The 22019-nt window shown below is 36.5% G+C and overlaps 1 protein-coding gene across 1 annotated transcript in view; it reads left to right on the forward strand.

Annotated features, from left to right (window-relative positions):
• The first annotated feature begins 8610 nt into the window (after positions 1 to 8610).
• pcxb (pyruvate carboxylase b) overlaps positions 8611 to 22019 on the forward strand; it is a 383732-nt gene continuing 370323 nt past the window's right edge. The window contains exon 1 of the mRNA XM_038274777.1: positions 8611 to 9050. Within this exon, the coding sequence (XP_038130705.1) occupies positions 9049 to 9050 (2 nt within the window). The 5' untranslated portion in view covers positions 8611 to 9048. The remainder of the gene's footprint in view (positions 9051 to 22019) is intronic.

Here is a 22019-nt window from a genome sequence, read left to right on the forward strand (position 1 = left end):
GTGCAAAAAAAATAATAAATTGTATCAGGCTCCCTCACTGAAAAACAATTAAACTGCAAACTTTTGCCCATATATCCAGTTTTACTTATATTCAGAAAGCTTTAATATTCCCTGTGTTGTGAAAATCAGGTGCATCAGCAGCTGTAAGAAAATGGAAGTATGGCACATTTTATCCAAAAGTTAGTTTTGAAATAGTTTTCCTGTCTTTCCCCCATCCGCTCCTGGTCAGCATAGTAGCTGCTGTCAGCTGTTCAGACTTGTTGATGTGCACGTTTGTAAAATGTTGTGAAAAGCCAACAAATTTGGTGACCAAATCCCTTAATAAGCTATATTTGCCATCAACAGTCATTACCTGTAGCCATGTGTGCAGAGCTAGACTAGATTTATTAATCCGTTGGGATTACTCTCCCTTACAGAAATTCCAGTCCCAGTAGATTATATGGAGTACAAAGAGTTAAAACAAGATGCCATAAAGATAAAAATACAACAGACAACATGAAAAGAGTGTATATAGTACAAAAAAGCATAAAAAGTTGTAATATCCTTGAAAATGTTTCCTTTAGATATAAAAATATCTGTACAGTAGAGAGCTAAGGAAAGAATAAACAGTAGTTGACTTGGATTATTGCACTTGCACTGCAGAAATTTACTGACCATATAAATAAGTAAAAATTATATAGACTAAGGTAGTGCATGCATGTAACTAAGAGTTTGTAAAAAAGCTAGTTATCTAGTTAAGCTAGTTTTATCAACAGCTAGCCAATTAAGATAACTATGACAACAATATCTAAATTTTAATTTATTTTTTACATATCTGTCGTTGCCGTTTTTAAGGATGCCAGTATTTCCCAAAAATGTGTTTTCCATGCTGAATAGAGGTTAAAAGTGAAAAAAAGTTCGGATCTCCATTGCTATAGAAATTCCTCTACAGAGATTCCACAAAACACAGAAAAGGAACCTGAAAGTGACACTTTAGCTGCAATTCTCCAAGAATGATAATTTGGTTTATTTTCCATTTACTGCCTGACAAGATAAACTTGAACCCTCAATGTCTGTGTTTTATTATATTTAGACCCGTAGGAAAATATATATACCAATAGGAACATAAATTCATAAAATCCAATTAACGATATTTAAGAACAGGAACAGGTATTTTTAAAGAAGGTAATAATTGTGGCTTTGATAATTTAGTAAATTAAAATCTTAATTTATATATTTTTTAACAAACTCTTTTTTATTCATCCCCCACTTCCTAAAAATTTCTCCTTATATTTGTTCTCTCTTTGCACAAATACTTTCAGATTGTTAAATCACAGCAGAGCTTTGCATGGATACACAATGTCTTCTGAATGGTCCTCTTACGTCCCCATAATGGGTCAATGTTGACACTAGAAATAATTCATTTCTAACAGGCTGTAAAGTACTCAGAATTGCCCAGTTAATGGTTAACCTTTGTTATTGTTAGCTAAATCCAAACAGTTTGATAAAGCCATGCTTTCCTAGAAGACATAAAAAAACATAGTTAGTCATGCAGATTTCTTTTCTCGATGAAGAAATTTTGCATCGCTCACTGCCCTTTGAACCTTTTTGCAAATTGCTCTTGAGTTTAGTGATAACTTTGCTTATATAGATTAATTATCAGAATCTGCATGCATTTATGCAAATTGGTGCAGTGTGTGTGTGTCACTGATAAAAGTAACCCCTCCCATTGAACACTCTCTCCCTTTGACAAAAGTCCAACATGGTTTGTCGGCCCCCCCCTTTTATTTAGTATCTCTCTAACAGTGCACCTCCCACTCATCTGATAGAGTGTCTTTAGTGACTGAATGACCAGAAGCTGTGCAGCATTTTCCTTATTTTACTGACAAAATGTCTGTTTATTTTATTCAAAGGGCAAATATGTATTATTGGCGCATTGTCTCTTTTTGGAATTACAATTTGCACACATGAGAGTAAAACAGAGAATCAGCAGCAGTAGAGTTCAGTTTTGGCCTTTCCTAAAAGAAGTGTGGGAGGGGTGGTGGGGGTATAAAGAGGGGGTGGAGCAGAGCAGACCAGTTAGGAGAGCAGAGAGGGGATCTCTGCAGGAAGGGAATAAACAGAGAGGTTACTGAGCAGTGAGCATTCACCCATTCAAAGGGAGCAACTCATTGCCAGCAGACTGAGCATGCCCCCCTCCAACACTGTCCAATCCTAGCTTTCTCCCATGAGTTGCTCTCCCTGTTTCCCAGAAAAGGGTGGTGTCAGAATATAAAAACTGCTAGCTTAATCAGGTTACTGTTGTGACATGCATAGAAATGCCTTTGTGATCTACCCTCTTAATTTTTATAGCTTGAAATAAGAAGGCGAGACACACTGTTATACATGTTATGGATGCAAACACATTAATAAACATTAGAATCTGTATATTGTATTGTGTAATTGCATTCAATACAAAGTTATGTTTTATCTGTTTCTTTTTACTTTTGGGAACCTATCTCCACTTATTCTTTCATTCATGATGGCAAGTTCTGTTCTGAGTATGACAAAAAAAAGACTAAAAAAACTAGATGAGATAGTGTTCATAACATTACACCAGGAACCAGTTTGGTGTTGGGTAATTGGAGGCTGAATAATAGATATTGTGAAATGTGAATTCCTGTTGATCTCAGAGTGGCAGGAACACAGGTTGGACAGGTATATGTTGCTATAGGTGTTCGCTCCAAACTGACAACTTCTCTTATCTGTCCCTGGTAAACTCCTGTTTTACAAGTCTTACGATGATATTGCAGATTTTTACTCTCAAAATCAAAGGTTAACAAAGAAAATTTGGCCCCTCCTCTGGAAACTTGCCATTTTTTCCCTGGTCCCCAGAAGCATTGTTGGATTAGTGCTTCTAGGTTATTTCTTCCCGTGGCAGCAGTGAAACTGATAACTAACTTCCTTTAGGTTGTACTCATATGTTGAGAAATGTATTAGATTTTTTTTTTCAAAGCTCAGTCTGGATAGTAAAACAGTGAAGAAAACTGTAAAAATCTTGCTAAACTAAATTAATTCTAATGTTTTAAACAGATAGATATCCTATTTTGATTGAAGTGAGCAGTACAAGGAGCAGTTTAAGATGTCTTAAACCTTAGTTCAAATTAGAGGCATGGAGGTGGCATTTCAGTCTCTTTCATTACGGTTTGGGTCAAAATGATTTATGGAACTTTAGAAAAAATGGTAGAAAATCAAAAAGATGGGTAGAAAACATGTAGAAAAGAAATTTTTCCTCAGGACTACAATTCCTATGAAAGTAACAACCATAGCAAAATAAAAAAAAATCTCTGTAGACATTTAAACATGCAAGTGTTCACTAACAGATAGTAATTATTAAAAAAAGATCAAATAAGCTGAATGTTCATTGGTAGCTAAATATCAGTTACAGGGGTAAAGAGGGTGTCATATAGGGGTGGTAATGATATTAGAAAAAGAATCAGTGCAGAGGTAGAATAAAAGTAAGCCATTTATCCATCTGGTTTTGGTTTGAGTATCACATGAGTATTCAGATGAAAGCATAGTAGACTATTGTCCATTTTAGAAAGCAGCAGCACAAAGGAGAGCAATTTAAGTACCTGTAATCAGATCTCCTCCTTCTCAGTTGTTTCCTGATCCAGAGACTGTCTTTGCTTTCACACAATACTAACCCTTTTACAGTGCCTTCTCTTTGGAAACCTGCTTTAAGAACGTATTTATAATAGAAATATGTAAAAGGGAGAAAAAAGTGGAGATAGGAGACCTAAGGACTTGAATAAATTTGTATTAAACAAAAAGAAAAAGCATCCATGACCAATAATGTTACTTTACATTTGTTTCATGTTAAACACAGCCATATTCACTGTATTTTGTATGTGACTTTATGTAATAAACAACCAAAAAAGACACAACTGTTTGGAGAAAAGGAAAAGAATACAACAAAAACATATGAAATAAAAGTAGAAAAACACAAACATAAATACATCCATTCGTCTATGAAACTTGGTGACAGTATTCATTTTATTCTATGATATTAATCATTTATTTTATTATTATTATTTTTTTGAGTTTTTGCGGTTCTTTGTAGTCATTTTGCTGCCAGACTGTCCAGATAGAACAATTACTAATTAGTGTTAAGAGAAATCTTTAAGCAATGATTTGTTGTCGAATCCTGTGGTATTTTCCAACTGATAACATTCATTCTGTATTGAAAGGTTAGATTTTATGATAAGAGCCTTTCACACTCAATCATTTCACTGACCAGTTTAAAGGTAATCGAAACTTTTGATATAGGAACAATTCAACTTTTTTAGGTGCTGATTTTTCGCTTTTTTATCTCCCTGTGTTACCAAACATTTGTATTCTTCTCTTGACCATGTCACCACTTCTCTGATATCTGTACAGTGATAAAGCAACTGTGTGTCTACATAGAGGTCTCTTCAGCTCAGCTGCAAACAACATTTGTACATAAGTTATTCTAGAGTTCTGTATGACTTTTAAAATATTTTTTCTTAATTCTGATATTTATATCTATATATATATATATATATATATATATATATATATATATATATATATATATATATATATATATATATATATATATATATATATATATATATAATTAATAATTAATAAATCAAATTCCTTATTCAATTTTATTTAAAGTTTTTGTAGAGGTTTAAGACCAGTTTTGCACATGCTAACGATTTAAAATTGCACATAATAAGTTTTGTCATATTTGTCTTTTTAAACTTGCAGGTATATTTTCCAAAAAAAGGCATACTCATACTTCATAAGGCCTCTCTCAACTTACACACTGCTTAAACTGCTAACATTGGTATCAACCAACATATACGGTAGGTCATGCAGGATGATGTGGATGTGAAAATTTGATATTCAGTGATTCTGGGCCTCAGTAAATTAGATTTAAAAGGCCAAAAAATAAGTTTTGCCAAAAAAAAAGATGTTTACAGACAAAACTTATCTGAAATGAAAGATAGAAACATAATGAACAGTAAGTATAATCTCTCAGCTGCATATGTAGATAGTTTGGTGCCCATACAGCAAGCAACTGAGAAGTTAAAGATGCTTAGATAAAAAAAAAAAATTCCAGGCGAACCTTTACTGTACTATTTTAGAACAAATGCTTACATTTGGAAATTCTTTTTCAAGTTTAAAATTTGGAATGCTATTTTATATTTGATTATAAAAATACGGTTTTCCTCCCAAATATCAGAAGTTTTTTTGTAAGTACAGAATATACATATTGAGCTAAATAAAAAAAAATGCATGAGAAAAAATGGCCGTATCTAAATAACCATGTGTCCAATCATGGGAGCTTCATAGCTCTTTGGAAAGGTCACATTCTACATAATCTAATTATATGCACCGATTTAAGATGTGAAGAAGTATATTTTTGCTAAATAATAAGCTATTGATTGGATATATTCTAGAAACTGACTTTTAACAGGATGAAAATATATTTTGGGGGAAAAACAGCAAAGATAGAACTACCGGTAATTGTTTTTTTTCTTTGTTTTTGGAGGAATTTGTTGAGGGGTTTGCTGCAAATGATTAGACTTTTGCCAATGAGTCTGGCTTTGCTCAATTCAGTGTCTTGTTGACTTTCAATAGAAATGCACCATTTGGTGCCGCTATGTGTGCTGTTAAGACCAGGCTCACCAAAACACAAACTTGTTCATAAACTGCATTTCTGCTATCCGAGCACTTTTTGACATGATGCTGGAGCTGTAGTCAGTGGATATTACAATGCAGTGGATAGTCTCATAGAGCAGTTTCAGACGGAGATTTGGGTTTATTATAGTGTGTGTTAGTCTTAGAGTTAGTCAGCTATAAGCTTATTATTGTTGTAAAAGATTTGCAGCCCCCTTGAAAGGGGCTGTTTGACTTTAAGGGGTTAAATAAAAGATTTTTGCCACAGCCTTTCAAGTTTATATTCCCATGGCAGATCTGAGCTACCTCCATTTATTTCAGGTTGTCTTTGTTATTTATTGGTCATTAACTTTCGGATTATTTTTGCACATTCGTTTTGGCAGTTGGAACCAAACAGTAAGCATGCTACTTTTTTGTTATTACCTTTAGACTACTAAAGGGGAGTGTTGGTCTAGTGGTTAGAGCAGTGAGCTTGTGCTCTGAGAAGATTGCAAGTACCCGGTGTGCAAGTACCACAGCCTCCACTCTGGGTTCCTGAGCAAAACCCTTAACCCCACCTCCCCGGGTGCCACCCATTGGCAGCCCACTGCTCCCCAAGGGGATGGGTCAAATGCAGAGAGTAAATTTCCCCATTGTGGGACAATAAATGTACATAAACTGCACTGTCAGAGCTGCAATGAGATCATTTTACTGTTGGTTGTATTGGCAGAAATATGTGTACTAAAATAAAATATTACTCAATGCCCCATATAGGGCTGAGTGGGCCTCAGTGAAAGACTTAAATATCAAACAAAGATTTGCAATTTGCAATTATGGACTAGCACGTCTCATTTCAGACGTAATGGTGCGAAAAATTCCTCTATAAACCCACCTGACAATAAAATGACTGACCAGACCTTACATGACTGACCAAATCCTATTTATACCCCAACACATGGCAGATTTTAACATGATGGTGAGCCATTTAAACACGACACCAATAGCAAAGCAGACAGAGGTGCTTTTAATTACTATGTTAATAACTGTATAGTTCATTAGACGGTTGGTAAATAATACTCTCCTATGATATTTTTCAAACCGCAATAAAGATCTTAAAAGAACAATGTATTTGAGTATTTTATTTTTTACACTACAACTTGGAATTATGGGTAATCCAGAGTGTAGATTAAAACCATGTGTGTTAGTGATAATGTTGCCTACGGGCCTACGGGCATATTGTTGTGTCGTTACGCCATTGCTGCAGATCACAACCTGTCAGTTATTTATTATTTTTTATCCAATCCAAAACTTTATTGAAAAGTTGCAAATTACAAAACACTGACAAAAAATATCACAAGATATAAGACAGTATCTCCAAAATATGTGTTCGATGATGGAGTACAATTAGAATTAAGATATGACTTGATAACTTAAATAAATAACAGACGAGATTTAAACTAAAAAAAAGGGGGGGGCAAGATATTTTGCATTTCTCCAAATATTTCCTGAATTACGTTAACAGTGTGTATACATTTTTTTATTGTTGATTCTTTGGATACAATTGAAGTAATTTTTTTAATCATTTTCAAACACAAGGAAAAAAAGATCCACCTTTAGAAAATTTGGTTTTGTGTATGTGGAATTTTGCAATTAGAATAATCAAGTTAACCAAGAGTTGCATTTTCCTATCATTATTAGTATAGTGTAAGATAATATCTTTGGCTTGTTTTTTAATGGTGTGTTGGCACAACCTGTGAATTGTTTCCAATCTATCTTTTTTTTATTTTTATTTATTTATTTTTTTTTTATCCAAAACTTAATTGAAAAGTTGCAAATTACAAAACATTGACAAACATTTTTGCAAGATATAGAACAGTATCTCCAAAATAAGTGTTCAGTGGAGTACATTTAGAATGAAGATATAACATACTTTAACTTTAATAAACAACAGAAGAGATTTAAACACAACAAAATACAAAATACCCCAAAAAACTAAAAAGCAGAAAAAAAGGCAAGACATATTACAAACAGGGGCGGATTTATTGATATAATTAATAAGTATTTCGTGCACACGTTATACTTGTAGCGAGGCCGCGAAATACTACTTCGTGCGCACGAAATACTACTTCGTGGCCACAATTAAACATTGTTTTTGACCATGTCATCAGAGGGGCTCCGTAGTATTGTTACGTTGATGACTTATAAAGTTTACACCATTAATAAAGAGGGTAAGGTCAACTCTATCTGCCTCTTGCCTTTTAAAATGGTCTTTAAGTAATTGGAGAATACCACCGGGAATAGCATTTATCACCATTTGAAATTCCTTATAGGTAATAGGAAAGATTTTGGATTTAAGAAATTCTTCATAACTAAAAATTTCACCTTCATTGTTTTGTAAATCCTTAAAATAGATTATTCCTTTGTCAATCCATTGTTTCAGAAATAAAGATTTGTTTTTCCTAGTTATTTATTGGTTGTTTTAGATACTAGTTCTGTGCGGGGAGAAATTATGGACAAAGCTACATTTTGCTGCTGATAAAGATTGTTGGTGAAATTTAGACAATTTTAGTGGTAATTTTGAAACCTCATAATCACAATTTAGAAGAATGGTTAAGCCTCCGATTTTTCTAAAAATAATCTGTGGTATGAAGTAGATTCTGGCATTATTTTATCCATTTTATCTTAAAGGTATGGTTCATATTCATATAGTATAACAAGTCGATGCCACCATTATTTCTCGGGGCGACTGCTTCCAATCTATCATTTCGGGTGACGTGCGCGACGTGACGTAGGGGATGTTTGGGGCTCTTTAAACCCTGCCGCTCACCGCGGCTTTTAAAGACTGCCGCTCACCGCGCGCTACACTCTGCTTCATCGTGATTGGCTGAGAGCAGACCCGGTGGGCACGTCCCTATTGCGTCATGCCAAAAAAGGGAGAGAGATGAAAGCTTACCGAGAGAGAGAGCTTAATTAGAAGGCAGGCGCAGCAGCTATATCCGCCAGTTGGAGACGGACGTTACCAGCTGCTAGCTACTTTAGCCGCAGTAGACAGTTAGCATCTAGCTGCCAGAGTACTAGTTCCTTTAGTGACACATAAGGGTGTGAGCAAGGAGAGTCAGAGTGACAGTGAGAGAGTCCAGGCTGTGAGCGCCAGCTCGGCCGTCCCAAACTGACTCTTAGTGATTGTGTGAAGCTGCGAGAGCCTCAAAGAGAGACATAGAGAGAGTTTGTGTACACACAAGCCCACATATCTGCCTCTGTTTATCTCAAAGCAGCGTGTCTGCGAAGGTGTTCATTAGCAAGAGAGGAAGCAGACCTATAAAGCCTGTTTACAATTGGTGTCCAGTTACTTGGCAGCGGATCTACATCGCTTACTGATAACCGACCAGCAGCAGCAGCATGTGAGTACCAAGGGGGGGATTGAGTGCGTTTATGAATGAGTAGTCTGCGTTTGGTCTGGCTGCACCAAGCATTGTGACTGTCAGCGTTGGAGCAGACCTCGTTACTACACAGCTGTTACTTGGGGACATGTGCAACTCTGGAGTCCTCCTTCACCAAAGAAACAGGGTTTAAAACCTGTCCCAGTTGTAAAAAGTTTTAAATTCATTGTCTTTGCCATCTTTTTGCATTCATGATCTAAGTAAATAATCAATAAACAAATTAATAAAGTTGTTAAACTCCCTTGTTATGCAATAAATTAAGCTATCACACATAAAGTTATAAGGCAGTAAGAAAATAAGGTAAGAAAAAAAATTGCAACAAAATATTGGGGCTAATTTATTTTATTATTAAAGTTTATTTGCAATTATTGGTACCACTGGTAAATATGGGTAGAAAAAAGACTAATATTACATTGTAACTGCATAGTTTTACATTAATAACATAATAAATAAATGCAACTTTCATTAGATGCGGTCTCCGCCAAGTGACGTCAATAAGGCTCGGGCACATGACGTCACACGTTGCGCGGCAGACATATTGATAGCTGGTCAGCCCACTGTTTACACTTTGACTTCGCGCCTGTAAGGACTAGCTTTCTTCTGCTAGTAGTTTGCTTAGTTTTTTGCCGTTTCATTTTACCTCTGCTGTCGTTATGGTCGCCCGTTGCTGTGTCGTAGGGTGTAGTAGCGCAAGCTGTGACTGGACGGGGAAAAAAATCTCAAATGGATTGTCTTTTTACCGTTTTCCAACCTGGAGGCGTCTCAATGGAAAACAAATGTCCTCCATAACAAAGAGTCGCCGGCTAGCATGGGTCGCTGCTGTAAGACGGCCAAATATAACTTTCAACTCAATCCCTGCGTCCATGAGAGTGTGTTCCCGGCATTTTCATTCTGGTAAGTTACAGAACATACTTTTTTATTCATCTATCTCCGCCCCTGCGTGGTAGTACCATGCTAGGACAGTCATATATCATCAGAATTTAACTACATTATCCCTGGACACGTACAGTCAGCACAAGATTTATTTAGATAAATTTTTGATGTTTTACGTTAGTGCCAGCACCTAGTCTTATCACCACAACAAACACCACACCATGTTGAGACGGTAGCTTACCTTGGCTCTGATGACTGTGTTCTCATTCGGCTTGATAACTTCCATGTCATGAACTTTTCCATCTGTCAGCTGTTTGTAAGCCTCTAGCGACTTGTAGCAGCGAAACTCTTCATGTGTGTAGGCACTGACGCCACACACTAGATACGAAAATACGTCCTCCCTCGCAAACGGCGGTAGAAATTCTTCCCCAACGCACCACTCCTTGCTTTCTACTTCGTAGGGATCAAGTCCGTTTATGAAGCCCATCTTTTGCAGCTAACGGTCCCTGGCTTCCCTCTGCAGTGTGTCTCGGTATATTCCGCATCCTTTCTTCGCTTTTAACATAGCTGTTTACTCGTCTTTCTGCTCTGTCTCTATGCTGTTTTAGGTCTTTGTTTACCGTAGCAACTAGCTACCAACTAGCTACCAATATGGCGGCGTACCCAGAATGCAACGCGCTGTGCCCGAGCCTTATTGTTTACCTCGGGCGCGGTACACTATGCCTTTTCCACCTAAAATGGCGTCTTAGCAACAAATGTCACGTGACTGGCGGAGACCGATTTTCCTAAATCCTCCCCTGTTTTCAGGCTTATGTTAACTGTAATGACTTATCTTGGACAGGCTGCTATGTAAACAGGCCTTTAGTCCTTCGTTTAGCTATGCTGCGGTTGTTTACACTACACCTTTTCCACCTAAAATGGCGTCTTAGCAACAAAGGTCACGTGACTGGCGGAGACCGTATCGGCCAGGCAATAACCAATGTACACTGAGGGGTGGCCGAAAGCGGATTGACACCAGAACCCCGCGGTCAATCTAAACTGTTCCAACAGGAAAATTAATTAGCAAAACATTCATATTTTCTAAATAAAGACTAACTATACTTTTCCAAAGCCTTTGCTATCAAATAGATGCAAACATCAGTAATTTCTAGATCAAAGGTATGGTGGATAAACTCTTTCAGTTTTGAGTTCTGGGGTGTAAATCTTTAACATTGTCATTACTTACCTACTTGTATCAATAAGCATTCTGTGTAAAGCTGATATTTACAAGTTCTAAGATTTACATAAATTGATTATTTGATATTTGTTTTTATTGTTATTTATCTTTGATTTCACTGAAGACTCCTACATTACTTGCAGAGATGCACACTTTTCTCTTTACCTAATAAAACACAAAATCTAGCTCTGAAAAGAACAGGAATTCTGTACTTATCATCTTTGATGTTAGTATATTGATGTGCAAAATTAACCATAAAAAGTTAAAATGTTTTGAATATTCCACTTGAGAGTATTACTGCTGCCACTAGTCTGTATTAGAGGGAAAAAAATGGTATGGGTGGCCAATGATTGGCGAAGGCTGGCCATGGCCACCCCTGGCCTTCCATCTAGCTCTGCCCCTGGTCCAGGGTTCCTGCAGACCCTTAAAAAGTCTTAAAATATAAGATCAAGGCCTTAATTTGTATTAAAATGTCTTAAAGTCTTACCTAGGTCTTAAAATTGTTACCACATCATAAATAGGATTTTATTTTTGTTATCCATTTCAATAATTGACAATATTTTTCTTACATTTACCAAACCGCTCGCTGTAATCATTATTGGTTCCGTCCCGATAGTGGAACCAATAAAAAAGATGTTGCAGCCGGACCTTGGGGTGATGTGCCAGTAACTTTTTATCTGGACAACATGGGGAAGTTTAAATTCAACAAAAAATAAGCTATCCAAGAGTTTTCTGCATGGCTAAAACCACTACCAGGGAATGTAGATGAAGCATGATGGGAATCAAAGCAGTGGAGACACATGTGCGAAGCCGGAAACTCAAAGTGTCAAAATGAAGTAATGGAGAAGCAGCAGGTATTTATCTTCCCGTAAAAATTCAAAAAATATCCACTGGACTTGGTTTTCAAGATTTGAAGACGTTTCGCCACCTCTCCAAATGACATTTGAATTCCTGGAGAGCTTCCTGGAGAGGTGGCGAAACGTCTTCAAATCTTGAAAACCAAGTCCAGTGGATATTTTTTGAATTTTTACGGAATGACTATGACCTGGATGACTGAGAACCTTCATCAGCATACAGGTATTTCTCTGTTCTGACCCTTGTCTCTGCAACGCCTCCACAGCATATCTCTCATCACCAACAACGTCTGTAGAACCAAATCTCAGGATAACGATTGGCGGTACGCCAACTATGAAAGTAGAGGGATTGATTAGGTAACAAAACAAAGTTGGTGAATTCAGGTTATTAGTTGTTACAAATATATCTGTTATTTGTTTGTTTTTAGCTTTCTTCCAATATGGAAAGTTTTTCAAAATTTCAAACACATCCACTGGGCCGTAAAGTAATTGTTTATACTAAAGTAAACATTTGGGGTACATTTGTTGCTACCAGGTTTTTCTTCTGTTTATTAAAAAGTTGGTCTTAAATTTTTATTTTAAGCGGCATTAAAAAGTCTAGAATTTAACTTGCCTTACGCTGTAGGAACCCCGATGTTGTGGCATATAGGCCGATTCCTCTTCAAAAAGGAAAGAGCAGACGTCAGCCATTCAAGTAACAAGCACTGTAGTGCAATACTATGCATAACATTTTAATGTTTTCACATTTTGCCATGTTACAACCGTAAATTTCATAGGTTACTTTTAACATGTCAAACTTTGACACAACTAGAATTGTGATGATTAAGGCTGAACAACTTCAATTTATCTTGGTATCATGCACAGTGAGGAGGATGGGATGGGACGTAAGATTATCAAACCTCACTGTCGGAGAACTTTAAGGAAGAAAAAATAAAGATTTCATTGATAAATCACATCCCTTTAATAATGCCCCACATGCTAGGTGTTGGCTTTAGTGTGAAACTGAGAATGAGTGGGGAAAAAAAAAGTACCCCATGCGCTTTGCTATGTTAAGTGCTGTTGAAAATATGTGATGCTGTGGTCCTCTTTCTCCTCTGCAGCCTTTTGCAGCCTCACAGAGATCATGAACTATTTGAAATACCAGGACATTTTATATAAACATGTGCTGGACTCTGCAGGGACAAAAAAGGGGAGTTTTATCCAACCCAGACCTAGATCCTACAGAAAACCTAAAATGCTAAAGTGACAAGAGGTTCCAGGGGAATTGAAAATCTCCAAACTATTAATTTAAAGGTTTTGGTTAACTCTTTGCCAATCTGCTTTGACTATCTATAGTTTTCTGTGTGCTCACAATATGGCATTGGATGACTTAAATGGCTTTACTCTTTCTTGTCTACAGTGTCTAGCAAAAATACTCTCAATGTGGTTTTATCTGCAATAATAGCAGTATTCAGGCAAGCAAAAATCAAACTCAAACAACTTAAAGTGAGAAAATAACTGTAAAGAAAAAATCCATTTGCAGTTAAACCTGGCAGCTTCTTCTACAAAGAATTTAAAAGATAGGAACTTTTCTGTAAGGCCTTTTTGAGCACTTTGTCAAAATATAAAGAAAAGAAAAGAAAAATAGACTATTTTTTTTACTTTTAAAAATATCTCTTGAATTTTTATTTGTAATTAATGAGTTTAAAAATCACAGGAAAATAACTGAAATATATTATATATATGTAAATAGATATAAGAACTGTTGAGAAAAGGTTTGTAAATATGTAATAAGTCTGTAAATAAAGTCCCTTGATGCTTAGCAGCCAAAAGGTGCTTAACTCTGAGCCAAAATCAATACATGTTTGGACATCAGGGTGTAATGACGTTCTGCCATGTTTACACTGAGTTAAAGTTCATAACCCTTTTTGTCTCCGTCAGTCATACAGCATGGATGTAAGTCTGTCATTGTAATAATTTGGAGTCATTTTGTTGAAATTGTATAAATATTTAATAATCAAAATAAAAAAAAAATTATAATAATTTGCAGAAAATATAAAAACACGCAGAATCGGTTTGTTACCAAAATCTCTAACAAAAATAAAGGCTTATAAGTGATAACTGGATGGCTTCAGACTAATAAGTGTTTCATAACTATAGGTGTTTTCCAAACCCCCAAAACGAATGTTGTCAAGCACAGAATAATAACCTATAAGAAGAACTTATGATAAACCCGTAACCTATAACGATGTCTTTAACAGCTAAAATATAAAGTTTAAATCTAAGCTCCTAATGTGTTTCCCTCCACAGCTCTGGTGGACAAAAGTTATTTTTTTCTTATTTGTAAAACTGTATTTATTCTTCCGATCGTGTCAACATCATTTGTTTGCTCATCCTTAAAGCAACCTTTACTCTGCAACCAAGCAGGACAGTTTGCAGGACAGCCACCCCATCCTAGAGCTCAGGAAGGTCCTGTGGGACCTCGGCACCAATCTAGCTGAGCACACTAAACTTCACTATGATCAGTCGCACACAGAAACACACCCAGGTATGATTTCTGCTTGGCCTGTGAATTTTAGAAACCACCTAGATGGGATATGTTTGAGAAATTGTAGTAGGCTGAAAGAAATAAAGAAATAATAAAGAAATAATAGAACTTTATTGATCTCACACTGGAGAATTAACTCTCTGCATTTAAACCATCCCCTTGGGGAGCAGTGTGCTGCCATTGTGCGGCGCCCGGGGAGCTGTGGGGAGTTAAGGGTCTTACTCAGGGAAACCAGAGAGCAGGCTGTGGGGGTCAAACCGCGTACTTGCAACCTTCTTAGAGCACGAGCACACTGATCTAATCACTAGGCCAACACTTCCCATATGACCTGGGCTAATGAAATTCAACAACTTAAAACGAAAAAAATGTTTTTGACAGGAGAGAGTTTAGAAAGCATTTTCTAACACTGGTGCTAGACTCTTATGCTTCAGACTGCACACAATAGAAGCAACAAAAAAGCTTCTGCTGCTTTATTTTAGATGCTTGTTCACATTAAGGTCCGACATGCCTCAAGGGCATCTTCGATGCTCCTAAACCGCGTCCAGTAAAGTGTTTCCTGAAGCGTCCGATGCCTCTGCTGCTCCTGTGTTCAATGGCAAAGAGCGGTTTTCATATATTTGCTGTTATAAGTGGGTAAAAGTACATTTAATATGTTTTTAAGTGAGAATGTTCACCTCAAAACATGTCTGTGCAGTCAGTTAATCAAGATTACGATTCTGCCTTCAAATATACCAGCACCAAACCCCCCCCATACACAAGCAGTGCTCTGTCCCTGGAAATCCCCTTCAACAGCAGCCTCTGGCCCAGTCGCCTCTTGAGGGTTTTCCACTAATGTTTGTGGTGGCTGGAAGGAATTTGTCATGTACGTAATCCAAACTGCAGACACCAGATTAATAAAAGCTAACATATTTTACTGGCAGGTTTTAACATTTAAGTTAATCTATGCATTAATATACAGTTTTAGAGGAGTGATCATAGCGATCTGCATCAGCAGTGCTGTGTCTGTCTCCCTGCCAGCTCCCAGATCAGCTTCTTTGTTGATGTAGTGCGTCGGGCAGCAAAAGTAAAATTTTTCCAACTCTAGCAGCTGCTGCTTGTGAAGCGCATCCCACGCCTCAGAAGCTCATGAGGCGCTGCTTCAGCTTCTCAGATACGTTAAGATGCGCTGCTCTTGTTGCTCTAAACGTGCTGCAGGACCTTTGATGCACCTTGATGCACTTCAACCATTGATTTTGCATGTAAACCAGCTGCTTCAGCTGCTTCTGCAGCATGCAATCTAAACGTAGCATAAGCACCATCCACCTTTGAACTAGCAAAGACCAGTTTCATCATGAAAGCATCACGTATATCACCAAGTTTATGGGGAAAAATATCCTGCACAGCGGCAACATTGAGGTGTGGTATTTTTGGAGGGTATGGTATAAAGATAACACCATTATTTGGTGAAACTCGGTGGCAGTATTATGATGGTTTAAGCCTAATGAGTATCTTCAGGATATACTTAGAGCCTACTGTAACTTAGATCTTGAGGTGGATGATATTGCCAAAACTTGCGTCTCAATATATTTCTAATTTCCAGTCGATTAAACAAATTGATAGCCTTAGAAAGACTTCCAAGAATGCCCATATCAGATACCTGTTAAGAAACTTAGGACAATTATTTTACTATGATGATAAAACTCATCTAATAAGACATTTTTGTAAATATATGCTTTTAAGATAAAAACACATAATTGAACAAAACCATGAATGAATGCATTATTGAGTGAATATATTAATGAATTTATGCATCTGAATGGATGAATGGATGATATCAGAACTTTTTTTTCTCTTTTTCAATCAAAACTTAGAATTCAACTTATAAAGTAGTTTAACTGATGCAAGAAATAATTTTACATTAAAAGGCTGATGCTACAGAGAATGTTTGGCTCTTTGCAGCTAAAGATGCAGTTAATCAAGTGTTAGAAGTTTAAATGAAGTCTTATCTTCTTTTATTTGAGGAGTGTTGGCCTAGTCGGTTAGATCAGTGCACCCTGGGTGCCGCACAAAGGCAGCCCACTGCTCCCTAAAGGAGATGGGTCAATTGCAGAGAGGGAATTTCCCCATTTTTGGTCAATAAATTGATTTACTTTTTTTTTTTTTTCTAATTGCATGGATGAATATCATCTATCATCTAGTTGTAGGCAACAAAAATTTTCTGACCAAAAACAATATTGCACACATGTTCATTTTAGTCTGAAATCAAACATGCTTTTAAAAGTTTTTTTGTAGCTTAGTCTTTTTGATTGGGATCATCATCTATGAGCTGGTCCAAATTAATAAATACATTAATATATGGTGTTGAATAAAATCATGCTAAGTTATTTAACAATTGAATCAAATAAATTAGGTTTTTTGCATCAATTTAACCATTAAACTCCCTAATTAATCCAAATGTCTTAACTGCTAAGTATAATTATGTCACCCCAGTTATTAGAAAAGAGCAGTAAGAAATAGTTTAGAGGAAATAAAAGCAGGGAGATAAATTGATGAAAGTAGAAAAGTTAAAAAGTTAAAAATCTGAGACTGAATACCCCCTGAGAGGATGAATATTAACCTCCTTACTTTAAATGTTGTTTGTCTTGCTAGGCTTCAACCTTTCTTTATTATTTTTCATTCTCAAAGTAGGAATATTTACGGTACTTATATTACCTAAATGGCTATGTTTGAACTGTTGCTCTTTATTTTCATTCCTGTGCATCTCTCTCGTCAGTACCACGTCTGTAAACAATCGTTTTTATTTCAGGTCTTTAAGCATTTTGTTACAGTATCTAACAAAACATTTTTTCCCCCATTTTTTGGGTTAAATGTATAACCCAATACAAAACATCTGTTAAGTGCTAAAATTGTTATATTTTTCATTAAAGGTAGGATTTTCCTTTATAAAACCGTCATATTGTAGTGGGTGAACAGAAGGATAAAGCATTGCTCTGATCGTGTCTCGGTTGCTGTAGACGGGTTTTCCGGAGCAGTTCTGGGTTTGCCCAATCTGCTGATATTTTGCACACCTTATAAAAAAACTTTGTGTTCCCGGTAAGTTTGGTCAACAGACGTTGTTGCTCGTTGTGTGTTCACACTTGCATCATAGCCGTCTCTGCACATCATGATCTCGTTCTAATGCAGCTGAAATAAACACACGGAAAAGCCTTCATCAGCTTTAAGTCTGTGCTTCACATTGATGTGTATATTATTTTAAAGCACATCAAATATTGATGGTGGGCATAATTAAACCAGGAGAGATTGACTTCTGTTGCTCAAACACTGGCTGGCAGCCAGTTGTAGCTTTATGCCAATTAGAGTAAAGTTGATGCTGTGAAACAGGTTATGGGTATTTTTGTGTCGCAACTTTGATCTTTAGGAACTTTGATCCCTGCAAGGTTAATGTGTGAACTAGGAGGATGAAGACCGGTGCTCCCAGTAACCTTAACCTCAGTTGTGTTCTATCTTTTTGTAAAGTAGCCTATTGTAACATGACTTAATTCAGTCTTATTGTCCCATGTTGCTGGCCGTAGACAGAAAGAAGGTAATGGAGGACATTTGGCAGGAAGAAGCTCCCTCCACATGTGATTGTTACTTTCCTGCTGTAATTTCACTTAGTTTGCTACAGATGGGTTGAAAATGTGCTGGATCTAATGCTTTCCAAAACCAGACGGTTTATTCACAGCTGAGAAGGAGAGAAAAGTGTTCATTTCTAGTAATATAATCATGGGGAAAAGTAAATACTACCCATGGGGTGCCAGGGGGAACCTCTTTCAGCATTGCTGGCTTTCCATCTACTGTCCTAGTGGATGAATTTTGTCACACTTTCTGTTGGTTTTAGTCCGTAAGACCAAGATTTTAAGTGAGTGTAGAAGATTTTTAGAATACAGGAAATCTTGTGATTTGTTCATACGCTGCTTTTGAAGAGAAGAAACTTTCTCCTTGTAATAAGCCGTACTTGCTCTGTCTTTATCTCGTTTCACTGTGATGAAATTCAACACTTATAATATTTACTAAAGCTTTGAGTCAGTGATTTCTCTTTTTATTATCAGTGTTGTGTGGTCTGATCTCAGATGAGTATTTTCTGATTTGCAGAATTTAATAATCTTCACTTAAAATGGACTTAACCAAATGAAATGCCTTATAACCTTTTCAGATTGATATGTGGCAAAGACATTTTTACTACAAACATCTTGGGTGTGTTACTGCACACTTTTGTGCTTCAGAGAAGGCCCTTTAAACCTCTTTAAAAAAGAAGTTTGCACTTTATTTTTCCCATCATTGTAAAGGGGCCTTTGCTACCAAGGAAAAATGGTATTTTGCTTGAAGATTAACTGCTATATTTTTTTTTAATGTCTAAAAGTCTTTAAATTAACGGTTAATATCCAGTCAGTAAGATGTATAGGTGTTCATTAGATGAGTGAGGTTATTTAATTAAGCTGAGATTACACTGCACAATTTGTTATCTGATTTTACCTGTAACTTTTAACTATGTTGTTGCGGTAACTACACGTTATAAACATAAACACAAAGCAAAACTAAGCATGATGCAGATTATTATCTATTTAATTACAATCATATAGTATTAAGAAAGGAAAATAGAGACCAATATCTGTCAATATTTCTACAAATTCAGTCCAAACAATATGCTGCCTTTTAAGAGACAGGAAATACATTTGTCAGGTTTTGGATGTAATTGTTGCACATAGACCTGAGATGCATAGATTTTACCAGATTGAAAGTGTCTTTATGTGATTCAACTTTAACCAAAACACAAGAAATAATTAGTAAATGTCGGTGATGTGTTCTCTAAACAGCTATGGTTTAAGCTTTGGTGTTCCACAAGGTCCAGTTTTAGGTCTCTAACTTTCAATCTTTTAATGAGAGAGGATTCATCTGCACTCAAGACATCGTAGGTCAATAAGACTAGAAAACACTAAAAACAGACTAACTCCAAATGATTGAAGGCACTTGGAGCTGGGCTGATCCCAATCAGAACGAAATGACTTGCATTTTGCAGAATAATGCTATAAATGAGCAGCTTTGAAAAGAAACCGGCTTAAGTCTGGATCAAGAACAACCCTCTGTCCCACTTTTGGTTGCACTCAACAGAAAGGGGCAAAGGTGACATTCCTGTGCTCTTGGCTGGAGCTTTTGAAGCCTTTTTGAAACAAGTAGTGGTATTTCTTCCAAAGGGCTCCAGCTTTTGCCTCAGATTAAACCCTGAATAATTGTATTAAAAAGTTAAATGGTCTTTGCCAACATAAATAATGCACAAGTGAGCAGTTTTGGAAAGCGGTTGAAGGTGTGAATCTGATGCTACCTTGATCCAACACAGCTTCCAGATGCACCCTGCAATCGCCTTCACCCGACATGATACGCTTTGCATTGTGTGATGTCATAAACGATAAAACCCTTTGAAACAATTAAGACCCCAGACTCATCTTAAATAGACTAAGCGTTCTCATGTGGTTCGAAGTTAAATGTTCTGGTTTACATGGACAATTTTTTTTCTCTTTGTGAGAAGATCTCAAAAAAGTTGGTACTAAACAAATCTTTTCACTACTTTTAATCAAAGCGAATTCGCTTTAGTGGTGTTTTGTTAGAATAATGGGCATACAAATAATTTTCTATTAATGCTGTGTTTTCACCAAGATTTACTCAGATGGACCAAAAAAAAAAAAATGGACTTAATATATTGAAACCATTTTTTGTAACGCCTTGTAGGTTCACTTCAGTTTGTCTTTAAATGTGAGTCAGTCGTCAACCTGGTAAAACAAAGGTAAAAAAAGTATATTCTTTTTCCATCATATATTTATTTACTACATTATAGTCTCACCTAGCTGCAGAAAAACCTCCAATAAAATCATTACTAAAGCTTTATTTTTTTTTATTTTCAAATCACATTACAAGGGATTAGAAACTGAGCCTGAAAAAAGGTGGAACTCTAAAGTAAAATGTGTAAAATGTTCTCCTGTTAAGGTTTAAGGGTGTCCTGAGACTGTATTGGAGCCTATTTGTTCTTTTTAAATAAGATCATGAACTGTTTGAGAAACAAATGCAGTTTGAACAGAAAGAAAGAAAAACAAAAAATGGGTTAATGTTTGACATAGTTGACGCAGACTACTTGTCACCTATGTCTGGTCTCTGAGCATCCAAACGTGATAATGCCACAGCAGTGTGCCAGACACTGGTAGACGCTGAAGCTTACTATCGTCAGTTTATTGCAACTGTTGAATATTACAGCATCCATCTGGGAGTCTGTTCATCATGAAAATATGTTTTCATGCTCTTTCTGTCCAAACTGCTTTAGAAATCCTTTTGATTGGATCCAGTTTTCACTCCCAGCTGACTTGCTTCACTGCTGAAGTGCACATGCTGCTGTGAGCTGATGTGATTTTTACCTGCTTGATGAAAAGCGGACTTTGGTCATGTTTTTGGCCAGAGGATGGGGACGGTTTGTTAATGTTTGTCAGGGCTTACGAACTGACAGTGAGATAAAGAAAACCCTATTGGTCATACTTGATTACAATTGATCACAATTGACACACATTCTATTTACCACGGTCTTCTTATTCTTTTATGAGTAGGAATTTAGCTCCTTTGTTGAGTGTAACATTTAGGTGTTCTTGGAGGTATGAAGCCATTTTATTTACTTCGACTTATCATTTTAGTTTGTTTGAAACTTTTTTGAATAATCTTCAGTCAGAGTGGTTTAACATTGTCTGTTAAGGAAAACCAGTTGATTGCATCCGGTCATAGACTAGCAAGACATGCTCCTCCTGGATAAACTTGCATCAATGATTTTTACTTGCATTTGGGTGTAGATTATTCAGCAATCCTTGGCACCAAGCATGCATGCAGCGAAAGTGGAGAGCAAAAAAACTCCCTTTTCAGGAAGAAACCTTCAGCAGAACGAGGCTCAGCGTGAGCGGCCGTCTGCTGAGGCCGACTTGGGTATGGGTGGAACGAACCAGTACTGCTGAATGGGAGAGTAGAGATAGAATGAGACAGAATGACTAAAAGTGGTCCCTACGTCCTCTAAAAGCCTTAACATATAGACATAGACAACTTTTATTGTCAGTGTTTATAAGAGGAAATTTTGTATAGTACACATTTCAGTCAGTAAATGAACGTTTCCAGTTTATGTGATCAAATGTAAACAGTGTGGGAGAAAAAAAACATTGTGCAAAATATGCATTGATATGGAAGTTCTGGGCATTGATATTAGCATAACTACAGAAAATAGTGCAGGATAACTTACGTATTTTGGATTAGGTATGAAAAAGGTAAAGCCAAGGAGAAACGTCACATTTGCGTTAGAACTGCTAAACAAGTTCATAGGGCTTACCAATTTCTCAAATGTGCCATAATCAATGTTCCCTGCAATTTTTCCATGTGTCTGGGCATAAAACACACAAGCCCCCTGAGTAATATGTGGA

The sequence above is a fragment of the Cyprinodon tularosa genome, unplaced genomic scaffold (genome assembly GCF_016077235.1).
Source record: "Cyprinodon tularosa strain WSP-4 unplaced genomic scaffold, ASM1607723v1 ctg93, whole genome shotgun sequence".
Taxonomy (NCBI): domain Eukaryota; kingdom Metazoa; phylum Chordata; class Actinopteri; order Cyprinodontiformes; family Cyprinodontidae; genus Cyprinodon; species Cyprinodon tularosa.